The sequence below is a fragment of the Lathamus discolor genome, chromosome 1 (assembly GCF_037157495.1).
Source record: "Lathamus discolor isolate bLatDis1 chromosome 1, bLatDis1.hap1, whole genome shotgun sequence".
NCBI lineage: Eukaryota > Metazoa > Chordata > Aves > Psittaciformes > Psittacidae > Lathamus > Lathamus discolor.
This window is the reverse complement of record NC_088884.1, coordinates 70,515,006-70,539,645: the sequence shown is the minus strand read 5'-3', so window position 1 is coordinate 70,539,645 and position 24,640 is coordinate 70,515,006. Positions and strand designations below refer to the sequence as shown.

Here is a 24,640-nt window from a genome sequence, read left to right as displayed (position 1 = left end):
TTAAATAAGCCTCTCCTCATCTGCCATGGAAGCTCTGAAGGAGCTTTCTCAAAAGAAATAGGAAGCAAGTCTGGCCAGTCCTCCCTTTCAACGTGACAGCCTCTTACATGCCATACTCTGAAGGAAGAGGCACTAAGCATTGCTCATTTGCTTGCTTACTTGCTGTAGCAAAGTCAGTGGTCTGTAAAGCTGGTGTTTTAGCAGTGAAGTGGTAAAACCCAGAACACTCTGTAGTCCTTGACGCAGTTTTATAAAGGAACACTTGACTGGGCAGATCAATTTTTAAAGGACTGCACACAGGATAGTATATGTAAGAATGAAGAAATGGACCCAGTATCGCTACGCTCAGAGCGCACGTCTTCCAACTGCTGCAACTGTGTTGGGAAAAGTACTTTACAAGACTTGACCCTCCGTACAAGCCAACAAAATCCGAGAGCTAATTCCATCCATTATCTTGAGTCTAACCCCAGGGTCCTCTCTATAAATGTCAGGAGTAGCACCTTCAAAGGACCAGGGATGTGAAATCCATGCTGATGACCTTGCCACTACCTGCTACAGAATTGGTCCCAGCTCCAAAGGGTTATTACATATGATATACCACAAAAGGCAACTCTGCTAGAACTAGGCAGTCCACAAGCTGCAATGGCAGTAGGGGACCTCAACGCTTTGGCTTTGAAAGGCATATTCCTACCATAACCTCTCTGCAACAGCTCTCCATTGGAGAGGAAACCGCTTTTCTCACCGGCCAGCCAGAACCCCTCCCATCCATGACCCACCTGTGTATACACAGATGCCCTGGAGATTTCCAATACAGACTGGCTGGATAGGACAAAGACAATGACAGGACAAAGTCTCCCATGGTATCAGAGCTAATTCCCAGACAGGAGGAGGCTGCTGATTCTTCTAACCGAACATCTCCACATATTTGTACTTTACAATTCCCCAAAGAGGTAAGAGAACCTAGCCTATTTAGGTACCATTTCTACCAGCAAAATGAGATGTCAGTTTTCACTCCAGCAGCTCGGTCTCCATTTTTAATCAGTCCCTGTGCCTTCCCCAAAGGGATAATCACAGAATCACAGAATCCCAAGGGTTGGAAGGGACCTAAAAAGATCATCTAGTCCAAAATCTCTACACCCCAGTGGCACATGAACATTTTTAAACATACAGCTCGCTCAGTTTAGTGTGGGCTGCACAGATCAAACCTGAAAGGGTCCCAAGAGGGGAAAGAAAGGGGAGGGCAGAAGGGGGAGAAGGAAAGGGAAGGTCTGAGGCTAAACCAGTCCTGTTATTTTTATATCCGAATTATGTCAACGAAAGAAGTGTTGAGAGAAATTTGAATTCGCTAATCATCTCTCAGGTTGATTAGTACCAGTGTGCATGTGAGGGACAGGACACCCAGTAGACTGACCCTGGCAATGATCAGGAAACCCAAAGGCTTAGGTCTTGCACCCAGGGGCAAGCGCAGTGACAGAGAAGCATGCTTGCATTCCTAAATATATAAATATATATATCCACAAGGAAGAAGAAAATTAAAGTAAATGATATTCAAAAAAAAAAAACCAAACCAAACCAAACCAACAAACCAAAAGAAAAGAAAAAAAAAAAAAGGAAAAAAAGAAACAAAAAAAAAAAAGGCTGGCTTGTCAGGGGTTGGGGACAAGAAGGCTCCGGTGTGTGTACTTACATAGAGGTCAGCACCGTAAAATCCGTCCTGGTAAACCACACTGCAGAAAATCCACACAAAAACAAAAAAACAAAAAACAAAAAACAAAAGAACAGAAAACACATTCCGGTTATTGAGGACGGCAGCATGCACATGCGTTTTACACAGGCAGGTGATGTATGAATCCACAACCTAGGCTTTTGGCAGGAGCAAATCAGCGAGAGAATGTGTGTGCGCACGCACGTAGACGGCTCCAAGTCATCTTCCATGGCATGCAAAGGGGGAAGGGGCGGGCAGAGGGGGAGACAGTATGCGAAGGAGAGAGGGAGGGGAACCACCATCTTGTATGGTAAAAATAGACTCAAAGAGATCTGATGTCCTGAAGAAGAGAAACAAGGGTTTAGAAACCTCCACTCTGCTTATTCTCCTGGAATGATTTTAATTACCCCCTAAATATGTGGAAACATTGGCTTCATGAAATGGGCTTGTGAAATCGAGGAGCCCCTCAGGCTTCCCACAGGGGCTGGAGTCACCTATGTCAGAAGCACGCTTCAGAGAGTTGTGTATGATTATGTATTTCGAGCTCCACGGGGCTGCATGACTTTTGTTTCTGACATCCATACATCACCTGCTTTTACCCTGCACATTAGACATGCGATAAGATCTGGCTGATCACACAAGCATGCAAAGTATTATTATTCAGCATCTTAAAGAACCGATGCAACACCTCAGGAAAACAAGTCAATCAATTCTGATCAAAGTAAACACAGAGAAATGTAATTAAAAAGAAAAAACCAAAAATACCCACAATGCATTGCTTTCACAAGCAGAGATAATGAGCTAAAAAGGTTAGGTGACTGGTCCAAGGTCCGAGAATTGAAAGGTGCAGTGGGAATCCCTGGTAGTAACGACCTATTCCATAGCAGAGAGGAGCAACTGGAAGGGTTTCCATGGGATAGTGCTTTTTCTGCTTTAAGCCATCGTTTTCTTTCTCTCAGAACTTCAAGCAGGAAGACGGTTAAACCAGAGCCTGGGGTTCCCAAAGAGCCACTCTTACCAGAGCATTCGCTAGCGTAAGACTATGCAGCTTGCTTTGGGGACAGGGGTCGGGGAAGGATGAGGAAGGAAGAGAGGGGATGCCCCCCACCCATGTGCTTTTCAGCGTGTGCTTCATCCTAAGGAATTTCCTCCTGCTTTGTCCTCTGAATAGCTCTGCACAAACTTGCTCAAGGCTTCAGAAAGCATTAGCCCCACCATCTGTGATGTTCATGGATCTGATGTGCATGACTTACCAGTAGCATTAAGGAAAAAGAAGGTATGGAAAACTACCTTTTCTTTCGATTATCATTTTTGACTCATCAGATGGAATGTGAAAAGCTGCCAAGAGCCTGCCACCCTCAGACACCCACCTATTGTAAGGCACGCACACACAAAAAAAGCCCAGCAGATCTTGCCAAAATTCTGCATGCTATTACTAAAAAGTAAAATAAAATTAAAAGAAAATCTGTTGCAGTGTTAGCTACTGCTTGAATAATTTAGTCTTGCTGTCTTCCCCAGGAAAAGTACAATCCATTCCAATGGACAAAGTTACTATGGTCTCCAAGAGCGTTGGGAGCAGGTGTGAAGATAGAGACCCTTGTTAGAGGAAGAGGGGAGCCACTTCAGCAGGGAGAAGCAGGCCATAAGATCATATTTGTTGAAGCTAAGTTTTTACAACCACATAACAAAGAATTTGGCTCCTGGGGCAGTGACTTACATTGCTGGGTTCTCTATCTAGGACCAGGAGTGTTTTAGCAGTGATACTCCACCTGCTCCTGCAGGAAAGGCAAACGCATGACAGAGGAAGTGACTGTTGGTTTATGAACAGGTTAGCAGTTTTAACAGTTATTCTGAACACAATCAGTTGGATGAATATAAGCATTACCACATTGGATCAGGCCACTACTCCTGTAACTTAGAATACTGTCAGCAAGAGATGACATCAGTTCTTCAGAGAAAACTGCGCGGAACACTAGTAACAGGTAAGACTTCGTGGGTTCAAACCACCAAGCAGACGTGCACCCTCCATCTCTCCTTCAGTTACGACTTGACTGCCACCGACTGCCATGGCTGAAATTTAGTAAGGTTTATTCATATGCCAGAATATCCGTATCTGTGATTCTTAATGCTAGCAAAAACTGAGAGAATTCCTTAATTTGAGAACCACAGAGAACATTCTGGTTATGCAGACTGACTAGAAGCATGAAGAAGCCCAGCAGCTTATCAAATCTCAGTGGCATCTGCAGAAAGACCACTGGCTGAGCTAAAATACATCCATAAGAAAAAGAAATACGCTGTTCGTAAAGCAGCCATATCACTTAGGTATAACAACAACTGACTGTGCTGTAAAAGGAACCAAAAACCACTCCAAACCCACAAAGCTCCCTATTGCCTTATAGCTAATCTGATTTTTATCTACATTTAACTTCAAGTCAGTGAATCCTCTACATATTTATACTCCAAGACTAAAATGTTTTTTACTATGGCAAGCCTACTCTTCATATAGATACTTAATGATCATGAACAAGTCAACACCTAACCTATAGTTTGAGAAATAAAAATGATCAATGTTATTTAGTTTTGAGAGTTTTATAGTAGGCAAGTTTTTTTTTTCCAGACTGACTGAATTCTTACAGCTTTTGGTCTCAAGTGTAATATGTCAGCATCCTTGTTTAGAAAGCACGGCTGCTACAAATCAGGGCAATATTCCAGTAAAGGTTTTACTCACGGTATATATCAGAGGTTATAATGTCTCCTTACGTCTACTGAATGCTGCCTCTGTAGTAAATTGAAGGCTGCATTTATATTCTGAGGTCAGACCCAGGTGACTATCTAACATCATCTCCAACAGTCCAAGCAATTGCTTTTTAAGTTATGAATAGCCTTCCCTGGATAAACAGCCATGTCCATACGTAAGTATGTATATTCCACATATGCATTATTAAACTTTAGTTTGAGTTCTTGAAATAAATGTTAAAACTATTAAGAACGACATCATTTCCTGCACCTTCTTCTGGGGTATCTAGCACTAGACACTGTCAAAACTTACTCTAACCTGAATGACCCTCAGGTCTGATCCAGTATGGCAACTCAATGAGCTTTTATTAATCTACATTCAGTATCTTCTTAATTCTGTTAAGCTCTCAAATGCAGTGATACTTTAAAGTTTTTGTAACTTAAACCCAGCTGAGGTTTGTGAAAACCAGTTCCTCCTACCAGGTTTGAGTTAACCTGCAGCTTACTTTACTGTCGTTTTCCCAATGACTCACTACATCCTGACCTCACTACATGTTAACTCATGTGCTGCTGACTGATCTTATGGTGTTGTCTTTCCACTGGGCAGGAAGAAAGCAACTGATGCAGGGTAAAGTGTCAGGAATGTGTGCCTGTCCCTAACTCCACGGAGGCCGGCAGAACCCACACGGAGCAGCAGCTGTCCTACAGGTTACTGCAACATGGAAGTGAAGAGCACATTTTGCATAATTCCACAAGGAATCAAATTCCTTCAACAAAATATGTGGTAGAGATTCAGACTATGACGACAACAAGCATGAGAATTAGCTAATTACATCCCAGTGCTTGGAACTAGAGACAGTTCTGGGCCATTTGCGCACCTGCCTTGTTTACTGCTGCCCTGTAAATGTTTACTAGATAACACGCTGCCCACCAAGATGTGAAATCAGTCAGGGGGGTCAGACAAACTCAACATAACGTAAGTAAATGCAGTCATGAGACAGTATTTGGAAGGGATAATCACTGGAGTCTGGCCCATATTCCAAACAAAAATAAACCTTTTATACAGGACTCAGGCCGGACAGCCCAGAGTCCCTCCCAGTGTGCCACTCCTGACAGCCTCTTGCTAGGAATGCTCCAGCCGTTACTCTGAGGGATGAAGAGCACATCCTCCCTCCCCAGTGCAACTATTTTGTATTCTGCTAGACGGCAGCACTTAGCTCAGCTTTGCATTTCTGTTTCACTGTGGAGCACTTCCTAATAACAACGGACTGGGTCATGTTTTCAGCAACAGACAAGCTGCAGGTCAGAGGCTATGGTTAGAGGATATAGAGCATGACCTAGGAGCAGTGTCAAAGAGAGGTGGATCTGAAAACCCAGAAGAAACACTGTTCGGAAAGCCAACATGTTCAGACAAGAGCTTTTATTTAAAGTCTTCTGGTGAATTAAACAAACATCGCCAGATTTGCTGGAGAGCAAAGCTAGACAGATACATGACCACTGTAGCTTGCCTCCTTGAGCTCTACTTTAAATATGAGAGTGCACTCTGAAAAGGAAGGGCCAACAGTAGCTCTCACCCCTTAATCTGCTAGAGAAGGTTCTGCAAGCTTATCCAGCATATATGAGGCCAGCTCCTTACAGTGATGTGTATGTATTCCACCTCCCTTTTTAATAACGGGTCTGCAATTTATTTTCTTCCCTTTTGGGGCTAGTCTAAAGGAAAAAAGGGCCAGTCCATTTCTTTGTGTTGGAGGATTCATTCCTACTCCTATTCTCTCTGAGAACATTGCCTGGAAAATATGGCAGGTAAAATCCCAGAGATAGGCAATATGAATAAAGCATCCTCAAAATCAGAAACAAAATAAGAGAGTTCGAAAGAGATTTGCTGATTTATCTGTTGTTACATCACACTTAAACAGAAACCCAACCCAAAACTCATACACAAACCTAGTTCCCTGTACTTTTAAATAGCAGAATACTCTTTTGTAACAGTATCTATTCCACTGCATTACTACTGAAAAGTCAGAGGGCACAGAATCTAAGGCCACGCATCCACCATTGCTTCAAACAATAGTCAGAAGGACGCTGCACTTTTGTTCTCCCTGTATCCCCAAAACTCCCAGATTTAAATTAATGGACTTGATTAATCTTTGTTTTAAACCTTTTTAAACCGTCTCCAACAAAGAAAGCAAATCCATTGTGGGTAACTGGCTCTTCTGTGTCCTACTGCCAGATGGTGAGGCATGAAGGTAATGGATAATATTCCTCATTCCTGTATATGAAAATGCAAATGGAGTGCAAAGAGCAGAACCTTTTCAGAAATTTTAGACCTTCTCTCTTTATGTCCTTCTCAGCAGCACTATAACATACTGGGTCAATGGATGACGAATACCACACAGAAAAATTGAGGAATTATGAGAAGGAATCCATCAGCACTTTAAGCTGTTGCAAGTACTGAAAATTGTTTCAGTCACAAACTTAACAGAGATAAATTTAGATTTGACCCCAGTGGATGCCATCATGTGCAGAATGCTCTGGCACTAGCAATATCCTGACTCTCACCATCCAGACAATTTTAGTTATTTTATGGTTAAACCGATTAGCTATTTGACATGGTTGTGCAGAGCACTCTGCTCTTGTGACTAGTGCTTACCCTGGGTAGGCAGGGATGGCTGTGGGAGGTACTGCCCGGACTGCCCCATACACTGTCCTTCCTCGGCCCCTCAGGTGGGCTCCCCGAAATGCGGCTGCTGTGGTGGCTGCAGTTGGATAGGGGAAGCCTGGAACTGTAAAGACAGACAAGGTGGACGTGAAAAGGATCCAAGCTCCCTCCCAGAGGACAACCGTCTGCTTCAAACAAAGTGACACAATAGCTCCACAGCGGTGGGACATTTTGCATCAGTCCTGCAGAGGGGCATGCTTATAACCCAGCAAGCATCCGATACATACTTCCTGCTACACCATGGCCTTTGGGGGAAGAGGGGTTGCAGAGAGGTTTGGCATGCAAGAGGTTAATGCTTTGGCATGCCTCACCCACCACAAACAGGGTACGAATCCCCCCACCTTTTGACACCGCCATGCAGTCTGGTTAGAGTCTGAGAAGCGCAGAGAGTTACTATCAATATAGCAGGCGGCTCTTCCAAAACTGCAGAGGCTCTTTTAAAGTAATTTGTCAAGAGGCCCTTAAAGTCAACCAACTTACATCAGTCTCTTCCCTCCTTTCCCCTCCCACTCTTTGCCACCCAATCCTCTGTATGTTCATTTTAAAGCCTGAAAGACAAGATAGCCCATATAACAGCAGCAGCAATTTCCCAAAAAGTGCCAGTTTACTGAGAGCTCACCTTCATCTAACAAGCATGACCAGTAACTGGTTCTGTTTTATTACACTTTACACTGGAGTAAACTGGCTTGTGACGAAATGATGTAAAACCTCAGAGGCATCTGCAAACACGTAATAAACAGATACCAAGAGGGAAGGAGTCCCAGGACGCAAACCCAACCCAACGTGCGTCCAGGTGCATGCCACGAGGGGCCCTGCAGACTCGCGATTTAGCAGCTTGTATAATATGTACTTTAGGGATTTTGTCTGTTTGGTTTCTTTGAATTCAAAAAGGGGGAGGGGAGCAAGGGAATGGCCGATTCCTCACACATCCCTTCCCCTTGCTCTGCAGCCTCCTCATCACTCAGAGAGACCCATTTGCCAGTAAAGAAACACACTGCAGATGAACAAGTTACAGCACAGTATACTCTGGCTCAAGGTAAACCCATTCCCAGGGTGACCCATCCTTTCAAGTATATATTATACAGACTGGAGAAAAGAAGGGTAACAGGTCATTGTTAACTCAAGCACAGTAACAATACAGGGGCCAATGGGGGCTACTTACTGATTAAAGGAATGTAAGTGTTAATACCCCCCCTTCCTGACAGGGGCACTGCGGCGTCATTGCCCAGCGAGACATCTGCTTGAAAGCTGGACGCTGATTTGATTTTAAAAAGAATAAAAAAAAAAAAAAAAAAGAAAAAAAAAAAGAAACAACAACAAAACGTAAAAAAGGTTATAAAGAAACAGCAGCTTGAGAACATAAACAAACACCACTGCAGTTAAATGGCAGAAGTGGAAGCATCTACTTAAGCTCTACCTGCATATAACTCAGGGCCGTACACCGCTCCAACCACAGGACTCAACTTCCAACCTGAAACAACAAAGACTGCAGTGAATGCCAAAATCTACACCAAGAGAAGGAGCGGGCAGCGTGGGTAGGGGGAACGGTCTCTTGCATGCGCCCCAGCTTCACATGCACAGCTCTTTCCAATTTCTGCTTCGCCTCAATCCCCCTTGGTGTAGATGGAGGCCAACTGCCTTTTTCTAATGTCAAGTTCTAGGTACAGGTCGCTGTATCGGAGGGAACAGCAAAACATCAGCTGATCCGCAGCACAGCAGAGGCTCCGCTGAGGGAATGCCAACTACCTTATATGCATATTCGGCACGAGCACCATGCGACCCTGCGTTCCCTGCATGAGCCTCGCTGCCAGCTCCTCTCTGCTTCCACCAGGCACACTGCGAGTCCAAAATCTCTCTAAAGCCACCAGCCCAGACTGTCATCCTGGGCAAGTCAAGTTACAGCCTGAAATTCTCAAAACACCCTTCTGTCTTAATTTGTTAGAGACCTGCTAAAAACCAACACTGTCTGAATTTCCTCATTAACTCAATTACGTGACTACGGTGCAGAAAAGCAATTCAGTCTATTCATCTCACATTTTCACCTGTCTCTTATTTTAGCATTTCCTAGCATTTCCTGTCTTCTTTATGCTGCTTTTTCAGGTGAAAGCCTTCCCAGAGAATTGATTTTAGTATCATCTGGGTAACTGGCAAGAACTGCAAGTCATCAACATAAAACCTACAAGAGAATAGTTCTTAAAGAAGTCAGCACTGGGGCATAAGGAGGAATACATTTCCAATCAGCTGTGGAAAACTATCTATCCCACTGCTATCACCTTTCTACTGGGCGAGAGAAGGAATGTAAAGCCAACAACATGATCTGCTTCCACAAAGCATTCCTTTCAGGAAAGACCTCAGCTGTTCAGCTACCAATCATACAGGTATTTTTATTTAAATAAATCCATGCCCTTCCTCTGTCTCTGAGTCCTGATGCACTTACTGCACTCAAACACCTCTAACCAGCCTACAAACCATACGAACAACATTGCAAACTGAAGCCCATCAACACCACCCTTCGATCTCTTGGCTCGATGGCAAAATACTCAAATGAGCGGTGGCAATGAAAAGACTGGGATCTACCTTCATGCTTAATAACAGTCGTACAGCCACTCATCAGTATGCCTTAAGCCTTGTCTAATACTGAACACTAATAACTTTGAAGCTGGCTTTAAACTGCTGGTTGCAAAAGCAAAATATTCCTGCTCATTATCAGGGTTTCACAAGTAAGCCAAGTTATTTTACCAGTCATACGTATTTTCAGGGCAACATAAAATGGCTGACTAGCCTTTTGCTACAAAACCTGGTTCTTTTCAGACACTGAGACTCAGAATCCCAGACTTTCTGCCTGGCCCTGTTCCCCCGTTTCTGTAACCAAAACAAGATTTATCTGCTAAGAGCCACACAACAAGTCAATAGCAGAGCCACAAATAAAACTGATATCCTCTGACTTCAGAGTCTTATGTTGTAACCAGAACTGATTCCTCCACTAGCATCTACCTATATGCAGCTTCCTGCCTTGTTGAAGCCATTAGGGAACATTTTCAGACCAAAAAGAACTTTTCTGCCTGTTTCAGGACAAAGACTTAGATTCAAAATCTCTATCAAGGCAACATCCATGTCCTGTTGGGAGAATGACTTTTTATGCTATATATGCCTATGCAATAAAATTACTGCACAGGCAGAACCATTAAGATGCCCTGATGAAACAGGACTCTTCTCTACCCAAGCAACTTGGTCTTTCTCTATTCAGGTTCACTGGAAAATGGCTGAACACAGGCAGAGTATGTGACAAAAGGGAGAGAACAAAGCAGCGCAATGCCTCCTTTTTCCTGGTTGCTTGGGGGCAGCTGTACTTTTACAGCTGGAACCTAAACCAAGATACATCTATTTACGTATCTTAGTTATGCTTCTGCATTCATATCTAGGTATCAGCGTGATGGCAAAGAGACTCAGGAGTACTGCACATCCCACTGTACAGCATCAACCCGCAGCAGTGGTAGACAACCTATTGGTCTTTGGCTTCTTTAACCAGCTTGGACACGTTGGGTGAGTCACTACTGCTCTGTATCCCCACTTGTCCACCTATAAAATGGTACTCCTCCATAAATGCTTAAGGGTTACACTGAAGAATAACACTAGAAATTAGGATTTGTGGGGTTTTGTTGGTTTCTTTTGGGTTTGGGTTCTTTTGGTCCTGAGGAGAGGTCATGACTTTTCCCTTTGTCTTTCTTCCAACCTTTCAGCTCATCATTAGTACAAACAGCTTCTCTTACCATTTGCATATGGTGTGACCATCTTCTTATTGGTCATCACACGTGCAGTGGCGTTGTTAACCTAAAAGCAAGAAAGGGGAGGGGGGGAGAGGGAAGGAAGCATAGGGCATTAGGGAAAATGATGGAAAACTCTCCAGATACCACACACACACACTATATTTCTCTGAGCAAAAAAAAATTAAACAACTAATTTTAGAAAAAATGCAATCTTTAATTTACTTTTAACAGTTGCCATTGAATTATAAAAGTTACAGCTAAACATGGCACTTTAAAATTATGCATTAAACACAAGGCCAGTGAGAGTAAAGTGCAGATTCTCCATCGCCCTGCCACCCCTTGGCACATGGTTTTCTTCAGCTCATTGATCGAAAGGGTAAAACTTGGGAGGTTTTGTCCAGGTTCTGTTCAAGAGGCAGCAATAATCTCTTGCAGCCCCGGGTAGGGGAACTGAACCAGGCGGTGCACTAGCTGAACTGTTTCTCAAGCTCACCATTCGGATTGGGTCCCAGCAGGTTGCTGGCCCACATGCTTTTTAGATAGAAAAAGGTAGCCTGGAGTCCATCAGCTTTAGATTTGACCTCCCAAGGCTTGAGGAGATTTCTGGAATGCCAGCAACTGTTTGAATGGCCTGTGTTCATCGATTTCCTCCTCCTCATTTTCCAATCTTTCCCCAGATTATTTTTTCCTTGTCACAAATCTCATGGAACAAAAAGAAAAAATATGTAGCAGCAGACCTGAGTGCCCTCCACCCTCTTTACAGAGCTCTGCATAGTTCCAAGCGGTTTGATTGCTCAAGCAAGTGAGGTGTTACCACAGAGATGGTGCTGATAAAGAAAAGATGGACCAGTTTGGAAGCCAAGTTACTGCAGCCCCGTGTCAGCCAGCCTCAAAGTTCTTGCAAGGAGGGTGAAGTCCTTCTACAACATCAGTAACTTCCCAAAACCCATGCCAAATGGGAATTGAGGCCAGCGTGAAGAAGGAATAAAAAGAAGGGATACAAAAACAAAAGCTGCCTCGGGCCCTTAAGACTTATGGATGGTGAGCGTATGCAGGGTGGGGAGTCTGGAGCTACATTTTACTCTCATTTCAGCCCCAAACAATAGAAACATTACACATTTAAAAAGAAAGAATGGGAAACAACAATGATGAGACTGCGAGCATGCAGTTAAACACACACAGATAAAAGAAAGAAAAAAAAAAACAAACCACAACTGATTCAGAGGGTGGGGAGGGAAGGAGGGAGGAGATAGGGTCTCACAGACAATCATTAAGATGGAGCGAGTGCCTGAAATCAGCTGCTACAGCAAAGTGCAACACAAGCACTTAAAGGAAAAATTGCCAGAACCGATCAGAAACCACCAGTCAGCAAAGAGACCAACAGCTGCATTTAACCGAGTAAAGAAATAAACTGGGGGGGGGGGGGGGGGGGAGGAGAGAAAGAAAACGAGAGAAAACAAACAGTAACAGCTACAAACAGGTCTCAGAAAGAGAGAGCAGCAGGAAAAGGGGCAGGGGAGAGAAGAGGAAATGGGTGCATTAATAAAAACCAGCCAAACTGGAGTTCAGTAACTCTGAGTAAGATGTGCAAGGGGAAATCACCATGAAGTCAGTAATCAAACAGCTCAGACTGCTACAAAACAATATGTACATCCAAAGTCCAGGCGGCATTACTCAACAGCATTGAAAATAAAAGGGGGAGAAAGGGGAAGGAGGCGGGTGGGGACAACAAGTCAAATCACATTTCGTAGTGTTAATGTGAGATGGCAGATGGATTTTTTCTTTCTTATTTAATTTTGGTTTTTTATAATTTTAAGAAAAAATTAAAAAAAAGGAAAAAAAAAAGAAAAAAAAAGCTTCTTCTCTAGCGCTTTTGTTTCACTTACCGCCAACTCGTACCATCGCCAGCATTGTGTATAGTTACCATGGAAAGAGTGAGTCAAGTGAAGGGCCCTAAACGCTAAACCATCGAAAAGGGAAATAAAAAAAACAAAACAAAAAAAAGGCAAAATATGCAGACATCTTACTCAAAAACGGTGGCTTTTTTTTTTTTAATATTTGTATATTTTTCTTTTTTTTTTTTTAAAGAAAGAGGGAGAGAGGGAAGACGCCAGTTAGCCTTCAACACAGTGGAACACCAAAGAGGTCAACATCAGGCATGCCCAATACGTGGCCATGTTGGCCAGCCAACATTAACCCTTCACTCCCCTGCAGTGAGAGCTATAAACTTTTAGGATCAGCCTTCACCGAGCCAACTCTTGACAGCAGCAGGTCAAGAAAACAGCAGTATGTGCACAGCACGACCCACTCAGGGCTTCTGCCCTGTGTCTCCCCTTCCCTCCCACCATGGGCATCATCTCACACTTATGTGGAGGAGAACTGGCCTCGGAGGAAAGAGAGGATACTGGCTGGCCCCCTGCTTTCTTTTTTGGACACAGAGTTAGAAGTCAGACAGTACTCTTTCAGTTAGTTTTGTTCAGGCCTGGTAACAGGAAATCGGAGCCTCGCAAACTGAAGCAAAGGAAAAATCAAGACAGCAGAAGGGCAAAAATTTGGAGTGGGTAGGAAAAAAAAAACCAAACAACAAAACTGAAGAAGAAAGAAAAGAAAAAAATACCCAAAAGAACAATAAAAATATTCCATAAGGGGTGTAAACTTTAATACATTTCAGTGCAGGGAGGTGAAGGACACAGACACAAACACACACGCACACACAAGACTGGGATCCAAATGTGAAATAAGTGAGGCAAGACACAAAAAGAAATCAAAAGAATAAATATAAAGAAGAAATTGAATTACTGAAGACATGCACCTCGATTTTACGGCCCTCTACCACGGTGCCGTGTAATTTCTCCCTGGCCCTGTCTGCATCAGCACTATTCTCGAAAGTTACGAACCCGAATCCCTGCATGCAGCGGGAGAAGGGGGGAAAACATGCACATCGTTATATATTGAAATACTGATCTCTAGGTAAATAGAGAAAAAATATCACAGTATGAAATCAACATCAGCACAACTCAGCAATAACCTCCTAGAGTCACATTGTTGGTTCATGCATGTTTCATAAATGAAAGAAATTAAATTCGATAAAATAAAGGAACTGTAATCATAATAAGAATAATAATTAAAAAATAAAGAAAGAAAGAAAACATAAAAGCAATTGAGGCCAGACCAAAAAAGAAGTACAAAGTTACTCGAGACAATGTTTTGGTTTGTTTTGGTTGTTTAAAAACACTAAACCCTGCTCTGACACAGGCAAGCTGGTCTAGCCCAAGCTGGGCTTCTCTCCCCTCTGCTCATTAACACACATGCTTTGGAGGACCCGCCGCCCACCCCAGACACAGTACAGGACATCAACACTGAGCAGCACTTCGTTCTCTTGAGAAACTGCTACGAGAGCGAGCAGCGATCTGAGCTCACGCCTGGCACCAGGAATTCTGCGAAGCTTTGGGTAAATCAAACACTGAACCTTGCTTTTCCCACCTGTAAAATGGAGACAATAATAATTACCTACCTTAGAAAAGTGCTGAGAGGAAGGGCTGTTTGTAAAGCATCCCTTGTAAGCTCTTCAGGGCACAGCTCCTGTCTACTCCTACTTGCCTAATAACTTACGGGGCCCTGGAAGTAAGCAGGGTTTCTAGGTGGCACCATCAAATAAACGTTACTTAACGTGAAGATTTAGAGTTTCAAAATTTTCCTGTCTATGTATATAATGTGTTGGACTTGAGTGCAAATCCAAACACCTAAGTACCGATTAATCAGGAAAAGAAGGTTTTGTCTGACACTGCTGACCCACTGCTACCTCCCTCCCACCCTGCTACCCATCTTACTTAAGCTTTGTTCTGAGATGGCAACCTCTGTGTCGTGGATAGCAGCAAATATCTGCCTAGTTAGAACATGAAATTGGAGACGAATTGATGTTGATGTGCCCTGCTTGCAGCAAGCACAAAGGCTCAAGAACCACTAAAATGTTCCTTTAGTTAGATGAATTTACGTTTACCGTATCTATGAAGGCACATGCAACACGCCTGTCCTACATGCTCAGGCTGCTGCCAACTCATGCAGTCGTGTAACAGGGCAGAGTAAGAGATCATGCTTCTTTCCACAGAGATGGATGCACTGACATTAAAACAGAGGCAACATGACTGAGCCAATTAGGATTTTAACAAGTAAAAAATGGTGTGTTACTACAGGCAACTGTGACGAGATATTCTTCTTGCCGTTACAGACAGCAGGGCCAAACAAAAAATCTTTGTTGCATTCTGCTTTTAAGGTATCTTAAGCACAGGAGTAACTGACTCCTGTAGCTTGGTAAAAAGCAAATAGTGGTTTCATGTACGGAGAGTAATCTCTGCTGGCTCCAAGGCCCTCAGGAGCAGGAAGAACGAAGCTTGCATGTGATGCAATGGAAACTCCTGATACTAACTGGAGAGGGAGGTGATGTAAGTGATCTACAGCTATGCCTTGTCAGGGCAACGGCATGCCAGCCTCACAGCCCACTCCATGCATCTTGGGGTCGACATGTAGGCACTAGACCCCCCCCATCTTGATTTCTAAGCACTGCTGGCAACAAGACACATGCAAGCCATCATTCTTCAAATGCTTTTTAAAGGTCTTTACAATACTGATCTTACAAAGCCCAAGCCATTTCCACATGCTGGCCTTTATCATCCACAGCTAGGTTTCCAGCACAAAACTGTTACACATTCGTAAAATGCAAGGGTCTTTCTTTCCCCCCCCACTGAACAGCAATAATAATAAAACTTAGCCAAGTACTGCAATGTTGAGATCAACACGAACGCTCTTTTGGGCTCCAGCCCAATAATTTAGAGCTTCAGATAATTTCATTTCTCCAGCCATAAATGAAAAGCTATATAAATAAAAACCATGCCTTTTCCAGAACAGCTTTTTTTTTTTTTTTTCCCCCTGTTTAAATGATTACAATTGGAGCCACAAAAGATAGGGGCTAATAAAACAGCCTAACCTCACATAACTCTCAAATATGCTGCAGGGAACCAGGGGAGGTGCCGGGGGTGTAATAGCAAAGCTGATTATGTAGGGATAAGGTATCGTGTCTGCTTCAAAGAACCCCTACAGAGAAAGGCAAGACTGAGAAACAGAGCAACACCTTTCCCTCTGGTTCTATATAATGGGGAAAAAGCATCTTTAAAAGGCTAGGGGAGGAGGGGAGGTGAAGACTGCAACAGGAATCTCTATTTCCCTCTTTTTACATTAAAATTTCTGTTTGTTCTAGGCAAGCCTGTGGAGACCGAATGAAATTTATGTCTTCGGTGATGATGTGAACTGAAAGCTAGAGAGCACAGGGAAGGTAATTTTTTAGACATCAATCTGCGCAGGCCAGAACCAAAGCAAGACTATTTGAATTCCTATTTGTTTGCAATTAGGGAAGTCTGTACGGGATTTTAAAACCACATTATCATTAGATATCTTTAAATGGAACAGGAGTTTTCAGTGTTTTTAATAAATTAACTCGAGGTAGGATAAATCCACATGTGAAAATAATTAACAATGTGAATTAAAACAGAATTAATCCAGTTCTGAAAAACGTAACTGATTACCCACAATTTTAGTTTTATTGACAGATCAGTCCTTAGCTTGTGCAACTCTCTTTGTTGAGAACCACTTAATGTCAATGCTGAATTAATGCTTTACACGGTTGACTATGGCAGTCAGTATTTGTGCCCCCTTGGTTTGTCATCTTAATGCATCTCTTAAACATTCAAAATTTTTCATCAGGATGAGAGGTGAGCCATGCTTGACATTTTTGTTATTTCTAAGTTTAAAACCTAGCAATTATATATATACACATATGTTTGATGTGGGAGAGAAAAACAGCACATACATATAGTTCTAATTCCTTCTCACAGATGACCTGTAAAGAATAGGGATTAATTTGTACCTAAATACATATGCAACAAACAATTCTGTTTCTCCTCCCAAGGTTGTCTTGCCCTTGAAAAAAAGAAAGAAAACAAAAAAGAGGTGGCCGATGTCCAGTATTTACTTGCTTAGCTTTAGAGCAGGTACTGGTTTGCTCCATAATTAGTAGGTATGGAGCCAGAGGAAGAGAAGATACAGTCCTGGTAAAAAAACAAAACACTTCAGGTTTCTAAAATTTAGATTATACAACTAGGTTGGTTTAATAATGCTGTTACAGTAACAAGGCTGAAATTTTCAACAATTCCTCTCCACCAGCAATTGCCAGGAACTTCTGCCAAGCAGAAAGTTTAAATCTCAGTGTACCCATAAAACACTAAATAACCCCAGCAAGCATTTTTAGGACTGGTGAGTAATTTGCAGTGCCAGACTAACCCCCTTTTTACCCACAGGTTTATTCAAAGGGCCTGAAGAGACCGAGTAACTGCCACCCTTTTAGTCTGGCCTCAGATTCTGCAATAAATAACAAGCAACATGATGAGCAGTGAAAATAAAATAATAAATGTGTATATATATATATATATATATAGTATTTGAATGTTTCCATCTCTGAAGAATGAGAAAGAAAATTTACCATGTAACCGTAAAGGGAGAAATCAAAAGCAGACGGTTCTCCTGGGTGTGGCCAGAACACAGAAATTAAACAGAAAAAAAAACAACAAAACAACAAAAAAAAAGAAAATAACGTAAAATAAAATAAAAGAAAAAGAAAATAAAACCAAAGGAAACTAAATAGAGCCCCTTGAAATCCATGCATTGTTAACCCTTCTTTTGTCACAGAGTTTAGACCAGTCACCTCAGCAGCAGCGTCTTTGCCTTGTACCACTGGAGCACGCAGCCAGCAACCGGCCTTGCCATTATCTGCTGCTGTGCTTGGTTTTAACCAAGTTCTTTCTTTTCTGTTTCTTTGGGGTTGCTTTTGTTTGTTTGTTTGTTTATAATGGAAATAAGGAGAGAAAAAACACTTCTAGGAGCCTGAAAAAAAATGGCCAAGGAGACAGCAGTTTAGGCTATCTGTTTCCAAGGCATGTGGAAAGAGTAGGAGGGTGTCAGCTATAATCCACCTGAGATGAGCAGGACCGAATGCACCGACAGAAACACAGCATGAAATTCAGAAGCACATTACTGAAGTTACACACAAATGAACACTTCAAATTGGTGAGGGAATCGGCGTATACCAAGCTGCCACCATTCAGCAGCTCTTCCAGCTCCTCCCTTGCCTCTGTGCCACACTTTTGAGTGCATTCAGGTGCATATGTATAAAGCACCCATTTGAGTACCTGTGCAATCTGGTGAATCAGATGCAGGGATTAATCAGGCTAAAACCCCAAAAATGTACCTTCAAAATAAAACCCTGCAGGGCTGGATCTTTTTCTTTAAGCTGGATCATTTCCCTGGTTCTGCTTGTTGCATTGCTGCACTGCCAATCCCTCCTGCAAAACTGAGAAGGGGGCAGAGGCCAGGAGTGAACAGCGGGAGTCTGGCCAGTAGCTGCACAGAGGGAGCTTGGGGCTCCAGAGCAGCTCCAGCCAACTTGGGCCAGGGGCTTCAACCCGGGTCAGGGGCTTCACAGCCCTGTATTGTTCCCAGCTGTGCGCTCCTCCTCCTCCCTCCATCAATCGTGGATCTTACTGTATGGTCTGTGAGTTCAACTAGCTAAGCTGGCAGAAGACAAGCTCCTTTCTCTCTCTCTCATTGCTGCGCCAGCTTTTGGCTAATTTAGCACCCCCAATTCAACTCCCTGCACAGTAAACAAGCACTACTGGGAAGGCACTCCCATGGGAGCGGTAAATCAGTTTATACTATCAAGCCATCAACTTCAGCCTTGATTATTCAAGTTTAAATAAAACAGTTCACTGTATGGGCTAATTTAACTTGTTAGTTTAGTATCACAGAGTTGAAGGCATAAAACTGTACTTCACTGAGCTAGGATAAAGGGACACAGGTCAGGTCTCTTTCCTGCTACTGGCATTATAAAAGGATTTGGTGACCTGAGAAGGCAACACTGGTCACTGGTACTTAATTTCTTAAGCCTCTTTGGGTTAATAACTCTATTTGTATTTCTGGTTCAACTCCAGACATTTGGACAAAAATTATAAAAATAGAATTAAAATTAAAACAAGACCTCTAATTCATGTTATGTAACAAGGGGTGGTATCTTTTTCACTCAGTGGAAACTTGTGGCTCAGCTCAAAGCACCTAATCCATTCAAAGAAGAAATAAACAGACACACAAGCATAGTCTTTTCGGCACAGTTATCAAAACCTAAATTCATACTCTCAACCTACAGTTAACTGCAAATGTAAAAAACCTCCAAAATCCTAAGTGTTTCCACACTGCTTTGTGCCAAAGATTTTAGTTAGTACCTCTTTACTTAGAAAACTCACCCACAGATGCAATTTCTTTGTGAAGGCACAATGTAAACTGCTATGCAACCTATTTCTTATTTAAATCTGAAGTGCTTCTATCATTGTATCACTTCAGACCCTTGCAAAAGCTCAGGATATGTGGGTCTCCCAAGTGGAAGGCAGTGTATAAACTTACACTATCCTGGAACCACAGGCTTGCAGTCTGCACTGACATGAACTCCTACTGCTTCCTATTCAGCCAAGATTTTGCTGTGTGCTTACGCACTCTTGGTCTCTGAATGTCATTGAGGGCACATCTTGGCATACCACATGGTACACAGCTGATGAGCAAAGAGCTTGGATTCTCTTCCCCTGCAGCTTTATGAATGCCACAGGGTACTCAGTACACAGGCAGACTGCATTAATTCTGAAAATATGTCCACTTGTTCGGTTCAGCACAACAGTGCCAAAATATGCATCTAGAGGATGCATCTCCACTAACAAAGGGAGCAGGAATCCTCTCTCTCTACTTCCTCTGGAGGTGTTTTATTCATGGTTCAGTGAAGTGCATGGTAAGCTGCAACCATGAGCAGAATGCTATTTAAAGACATTTATATGGGTCAGAACCTGAAATGTAATGGTAAACAGGATAAAAGAAGCAAAAAGCTAGTTTTCTGTAAGCAAGCAAAAAGCCTGAGCACATCAAGGGAAGACTGATGTCATTCTATTAAACAAGAACAAACTAAAATGAAATTGAAGGGATGTTTAAAGTTTGTATCTTGTTTCTTATATGTAGCAAATGAATATCAGTGTGATGTCTACCAGGAACCACATAATCCTACTAAAACAGATTGAATCTGGGCAGAAATGAAGTTAGGAAACAAGGATCCACATTGCTTTGAGAGGAGAATCAGCAAAACTAATTATTTAACTGTCTCCTACTCTGATGCAATACAAAAAGCCAACAAATGACATTTTGTAAGCCAAATGCAAGAACCTGAGGTGCGAGGAGGCTGTGAAGGACACATGCTGCTATCTCTTTGGTCACCAAACTTCCTAAATACACGGAAATCCCAAGGATGCAGCCAGTTTGATATCATTCCCCCAGGCTGTCGAAGAACACTGCCTGCTCATCTCAGGTGGATTCAAAAGGAAGGATGCAACCCACACACTTCCTCCAGTCCCTCCTACCAGCCAGCACTGGAGCGATCCCAGCAGAGTTCTCCTGCCACAGCTTGGCAGGGACAAAGCGCTGCTCAAACCCATTGTGCACTGGGTGGGGGCGAACCCAGGGCAGTTTGGGATTTACCACTGTACCTTTTACATAGTTACAAAACATAATACACAAAATTCTACAACCCTTAGGAACCCAGGGAAGGGAAGGGAGCATTGAGAACACAGCACAAGGCAGGCAGCAGGAGCATCTGCTTTCGGATTCCCAAGACAGAGGAGGAGAAGAAGAGAGAGAGGTTTCATATCATTAGATTAGAATGGAAACCACAGGGCAGGAAAATGCATTCAGATTTTTATTTTATTTCCCTAAGGTGGAGGAAGAACCCAAGAGTGAGTGAGTGGCCTCCAGAAAGATCCATTTCCTTTGCTTCACCATCAGATCAAACTTGCTTTTCCATTATTATGTGAATATACCAGGTGCTTCGTGCAGCTACACCCCACTCAAACACTGGGGCCTCCCATTTTCATGCTAAGCAGGAATAATCTTGCATTCTTTTCAAAACAGGAATTATTTTGGGTAAAGAAGGATGCAAAGACACCACGAAATTATTATTTGGGTGCTTTCTCATTCTGTTCATATTCTGCCCCATTCCTCATAGTGGCTATCAGTTTTACAACTGCTTTCTGCTGTACGACGACAAAAAAGCAGTAGAAAACTGCATGGTCAAGGACTGGAAGAACATCTCTTTGGATCCCTTTCTTTTTTCATGTATTTGTTAAGAGTTCAGGACAAAATTCATCAAGGAACTCTTCAGCAGTAACTTTTGTTTTAGCTGAAAACCAGAAGCCCTGGGCTGTAACAACTGCACAAGGTATTTTTCATAAGCCATAAATCGTCTTCACAGAAAGCCTCCGACGTCAATGTTGCCTAGAAGGGAAAGGGCAGCTGTGGGCGTTTTAATACAGGGTTGTATGGATGGAAGAGAGGGAGTGAAGTTCATGTGCAGAGAGGGAAACACTGCTCTGGAAAGCACAGGCAGTGGGGGACGAAGGATAGAGCTCACCACTTTGCCAGGCCAGTTATTTTTGTTCTTTCTTTTGCAATTACATCCAAACAAGCAGGGATTTGATAGAGGCCAGAGGCTATTCCCAAAGCCAAATAGGAATGACTAAAATCAAGACTAATTCACAGATAGCTCTGGCCTATAAATATCATAAGAACAGCCGAGAGCAGAATAAATATTTACAAACTCAGCATAGCTGATTGTTTGGGTAAAGCCTATAGATTTGTATCCACAGAGGGACGTAGAACTCTCTAGCTAAGCCATGCAGACATTGACTTGTTCAGACTATCTAATTAAAAAGAAAAAAAACCCCACAAACAAAAAACACCCACCCAAACCATGGTATTATGCACAAACAAAGGATGGGGAAAGGGCTAAGGTTCATCCCTTTTCTATACAGAACCGCTTTCTGGTTTCCAGCTAATACAGACACTGAAGAATTTCAGAATGCATCTTGGGCAACATGGGTGGAAATTTGCAGAGGGCTCTGAACATGAACATACCCCAGGTTATATGTTGAAGCAAAGAGGCCACCTTAAGACTGTGAACCTCAAATCCAAGAGAAAGACATAGACTCTAAACCAAAACTGCTTAGGTGAATTGCAACTTCAAAATCTCTTGTGTGCATGCACACATGTGCACACACGTGTTTGGGGGGAGGAGGGAAATTTTGTTTTAATTGAAAATGGGAATCTTAGCATTGATTAAGTCAAGCAGAGTATAGACATGCACTGTGCAAGCTTCCCCCATAGAGCTTTGGCAATGCACCTTGCTCCTGACCTGCAAAACTCCCTGCTATTCCAGTGCTGAACCTCCTGGGCAGAGAGAGAATCACATCAATTTGTCATTGTGGTGATACTGGTTACGTGAGGAGAACCAATTGCCAATTAGGACAAAGATCACTGACTCTCTCTGCAGCTGACCTGAGCAACATTTGAAATCTCATCTCCAGAGAAATAAACTATTACCATTAACCCTCCACAAAGCATCCCTCTTAACACATCTGTAAGATGAAAATAGATGTGTGAACGCAAATTCAGTGGGAAGAGGTCCACACTGGGCAGGGCAAGTGGAATGAGAATGCTTGTATTAAGCATCAAATATCTCAAACATGAAAGGTCAGTATCTCAGAAGCGCCAACTAAGTCTGCAAAATAGAGTAAATAAAATCCTTTCACATATGAGATATGACAATTTTTCTATATAAGTATTTTAGAGCAAAAGAAATATGGTTTGAGGGTTGGGGGCCTTAGGCTTTGTTCTTAACAGTCTCCCATCACTCAAAGCTGTTTTACCTTGTTCTGCCTTCCCCACAGGGCACCCATTGCTAGTGCAATGGGAATGGGCTGGTACGAAGGCTTAAGTGACTGACTCCCTGCTTGTTCAGAAGGCTGGGGAATCTGATCCCACATTATGGACAGGAGTGTCTAGGAGCATTTGTACATGCTGCCCAGAAATGACCATGCTCAGAGTCTGGAGTCAGAGGGAACAGGAGACAGTCCCCAAAATAGCTTTTCCCTTCCCCCATCACACTAACTCCTGCTGATCTCTACAGAGGATATTCTCTAGACAATGAACTGCCTTTTACTCTGCAATCAAAACAAGAGAAGCGGGTACAAAAACAGGACTTACCTTCGAGCCACGCTCATTAAAGATTATCTCTACATCAAGGATTTTGCCGAATTGCTGCAGAGAGACAAGGAGGGGAAAAAAGAAAAGATTTACTTTTGGCAATCCATTTTTCCTACCTTTTAGGGGCTGGCTGAGTGCAAGAAGGGAGCTGAGAATATTTCCATTTCTATCATACAGGCAAAGGCATAAAATCTCAGTGACATGACCCAGTTCTCTCGGGTTAGGACATGAGGATCCTCTTGGTCACAGATCCCAGGTTTTCTCACAGAAGTCTACAGGAAGAAAAACAGTCTCCAGAAGCGTTTTAGGGATTTGAGGTTGCTTTTCTTTCCTCCCTTTTAATCTAAACAATTCTTTCTTCCCTCATTCTACTATTTCATCTAAGACATAGTTATATGATTTCATCTCAGACATCTAACAGCATTTCCCAAATGCAATTCAGCATTTCATCTTCCCCCTGAAGTGGCTATCACAAAAAGAAACTTGTTTCTCTGGAGGGGACAGTCACATAAGACACCCAAGCTCAAGGATTCCAAACTCTAAATCTCTTTTCCTCCCGCCTTCCCTTTATTTCCCAAAACTCCAAGCCTTCACGACAACTGATGACAGATTCAGAAACCATGAAAATGGCCATTTCCTAACAGTTTGCGCTTCAAAAGAGGATCATTCAATTTCAACTTGTGACATACAGCAGGCTGTCGATAACCTATGCAAATTTCTCACATATGGTAAGATTTTGACCTCTATCTCAGCCTGGAGACCCTGGGGAAAGGAGGACCCCACTACTCTGTTCCCACAACTGGCTCCGAAGAGCCTCCTACGCAGCACAGAGCAAAAGTGGGAAACAAGAGCTACAAGCTAAAAAGGAGATTATCACACTCTGTGGGACCACACATGGATCATATCCTTCTACTTGGAACATATGTAAGTATTTTTATTGAACTGGCCAAATTCAGAACAGTAGCCTATAGCTAAAAGTATTATCAATATTGTATTTCCAAACCGGAGGCCTTCTCTCCAGAAAAACAGGTCTAAGGTCTCATTTTCAATAAAATATATATGGAGTGGTCTTCACTCTAGAGATGCATAGTGCACTCAGACAAATGCCATATCTGAGCATCTTTCCTACCCCATTATTTATGAAAGCTTCCATCAACATGGGTTTGATATTGCTGCCTGCAGAAGATTTAAAGGTAGTAGCAAATGAAGGAAGGGCCAACAAAAGAAGAAAGGATGGTTTCACGGTTAGGAAAGATGATGAACGCAGGCTCCGCACACTGGGACACTATTCTTTGCCATGGTGCTCTTAATATTGTATTTGCCTTTTTTATTTTTTTTTAATTAACATTTCCATGTGGAGCCAAGTAGGTATAATGCTCATTTTGTGGGTACCCTGCTTGAAGAAACACTTGTGGCCAGATTTGCAAATACGGGACATTTACAACAGCGAGACACGAAGACTGAGAAGTTCTGAATATGTACAGTAATAAAAAGCTATTAAGTCCCTTGAACAAGCACTCGACAACTGCCTGTAAGCAA

The 24,640-nt window shown here is 42.6% G+C and overlaps 1 protein-coding gene across 11 annotated transcripts in view; it reads right to left on the bottom strand.

The window, feature by feature from the left end:
* The window catches only part of RBFOX2 (RNA binding fox-1 homolog 2), a 173,801-nt gene that overhangs the window by 14,105 nt on the left and 135,056 nt on the right, over window positions 1-24,640 (bottom strand). For 4 of the 11 annotated variants that reach the window (XM_065679213.1, XM_065679171.1, XM_065679217.1 and 1 more), the window contains 7 exons: window positions 23,102-23,155; window positions 13,740-13,832; window positions 10,931-10,991; window positions 8,578-8,631; window positions 8,323-8,415; window positions 7,092-7,224; window positions 1,688-1,727 (listed from right to left, as the gene is read on the bottom strand). In XM_065679213.1, the coding sequence (XP_065535285.1) occupies window positions 1,688-1,727; window positions 7,092-7,224; window positions 8,323-8,415; window positions 8,578-8,631; window positions 10,931-10,991; window positions 13,740-13,832; window positions 23,102-23,155 (528 nt within the window). Of the gene's footprint in view, window positions 1-1,687; window positions 1,728-3,422; window positions 3,481-7,091; window positions 7,225-8,322; window positions 8,416-8,577; window positions 8,632-10,930; window positions 10,992-13,739; window positions 13,833-23,101; window positions 23,156-24,640 lie in introns of all 11 variants that reach the window. The other 7 variants (XR_010612715.1, XM_065679200.1, XM_065679166.1 and 4 more) reach the window with 5 other exon arrangements.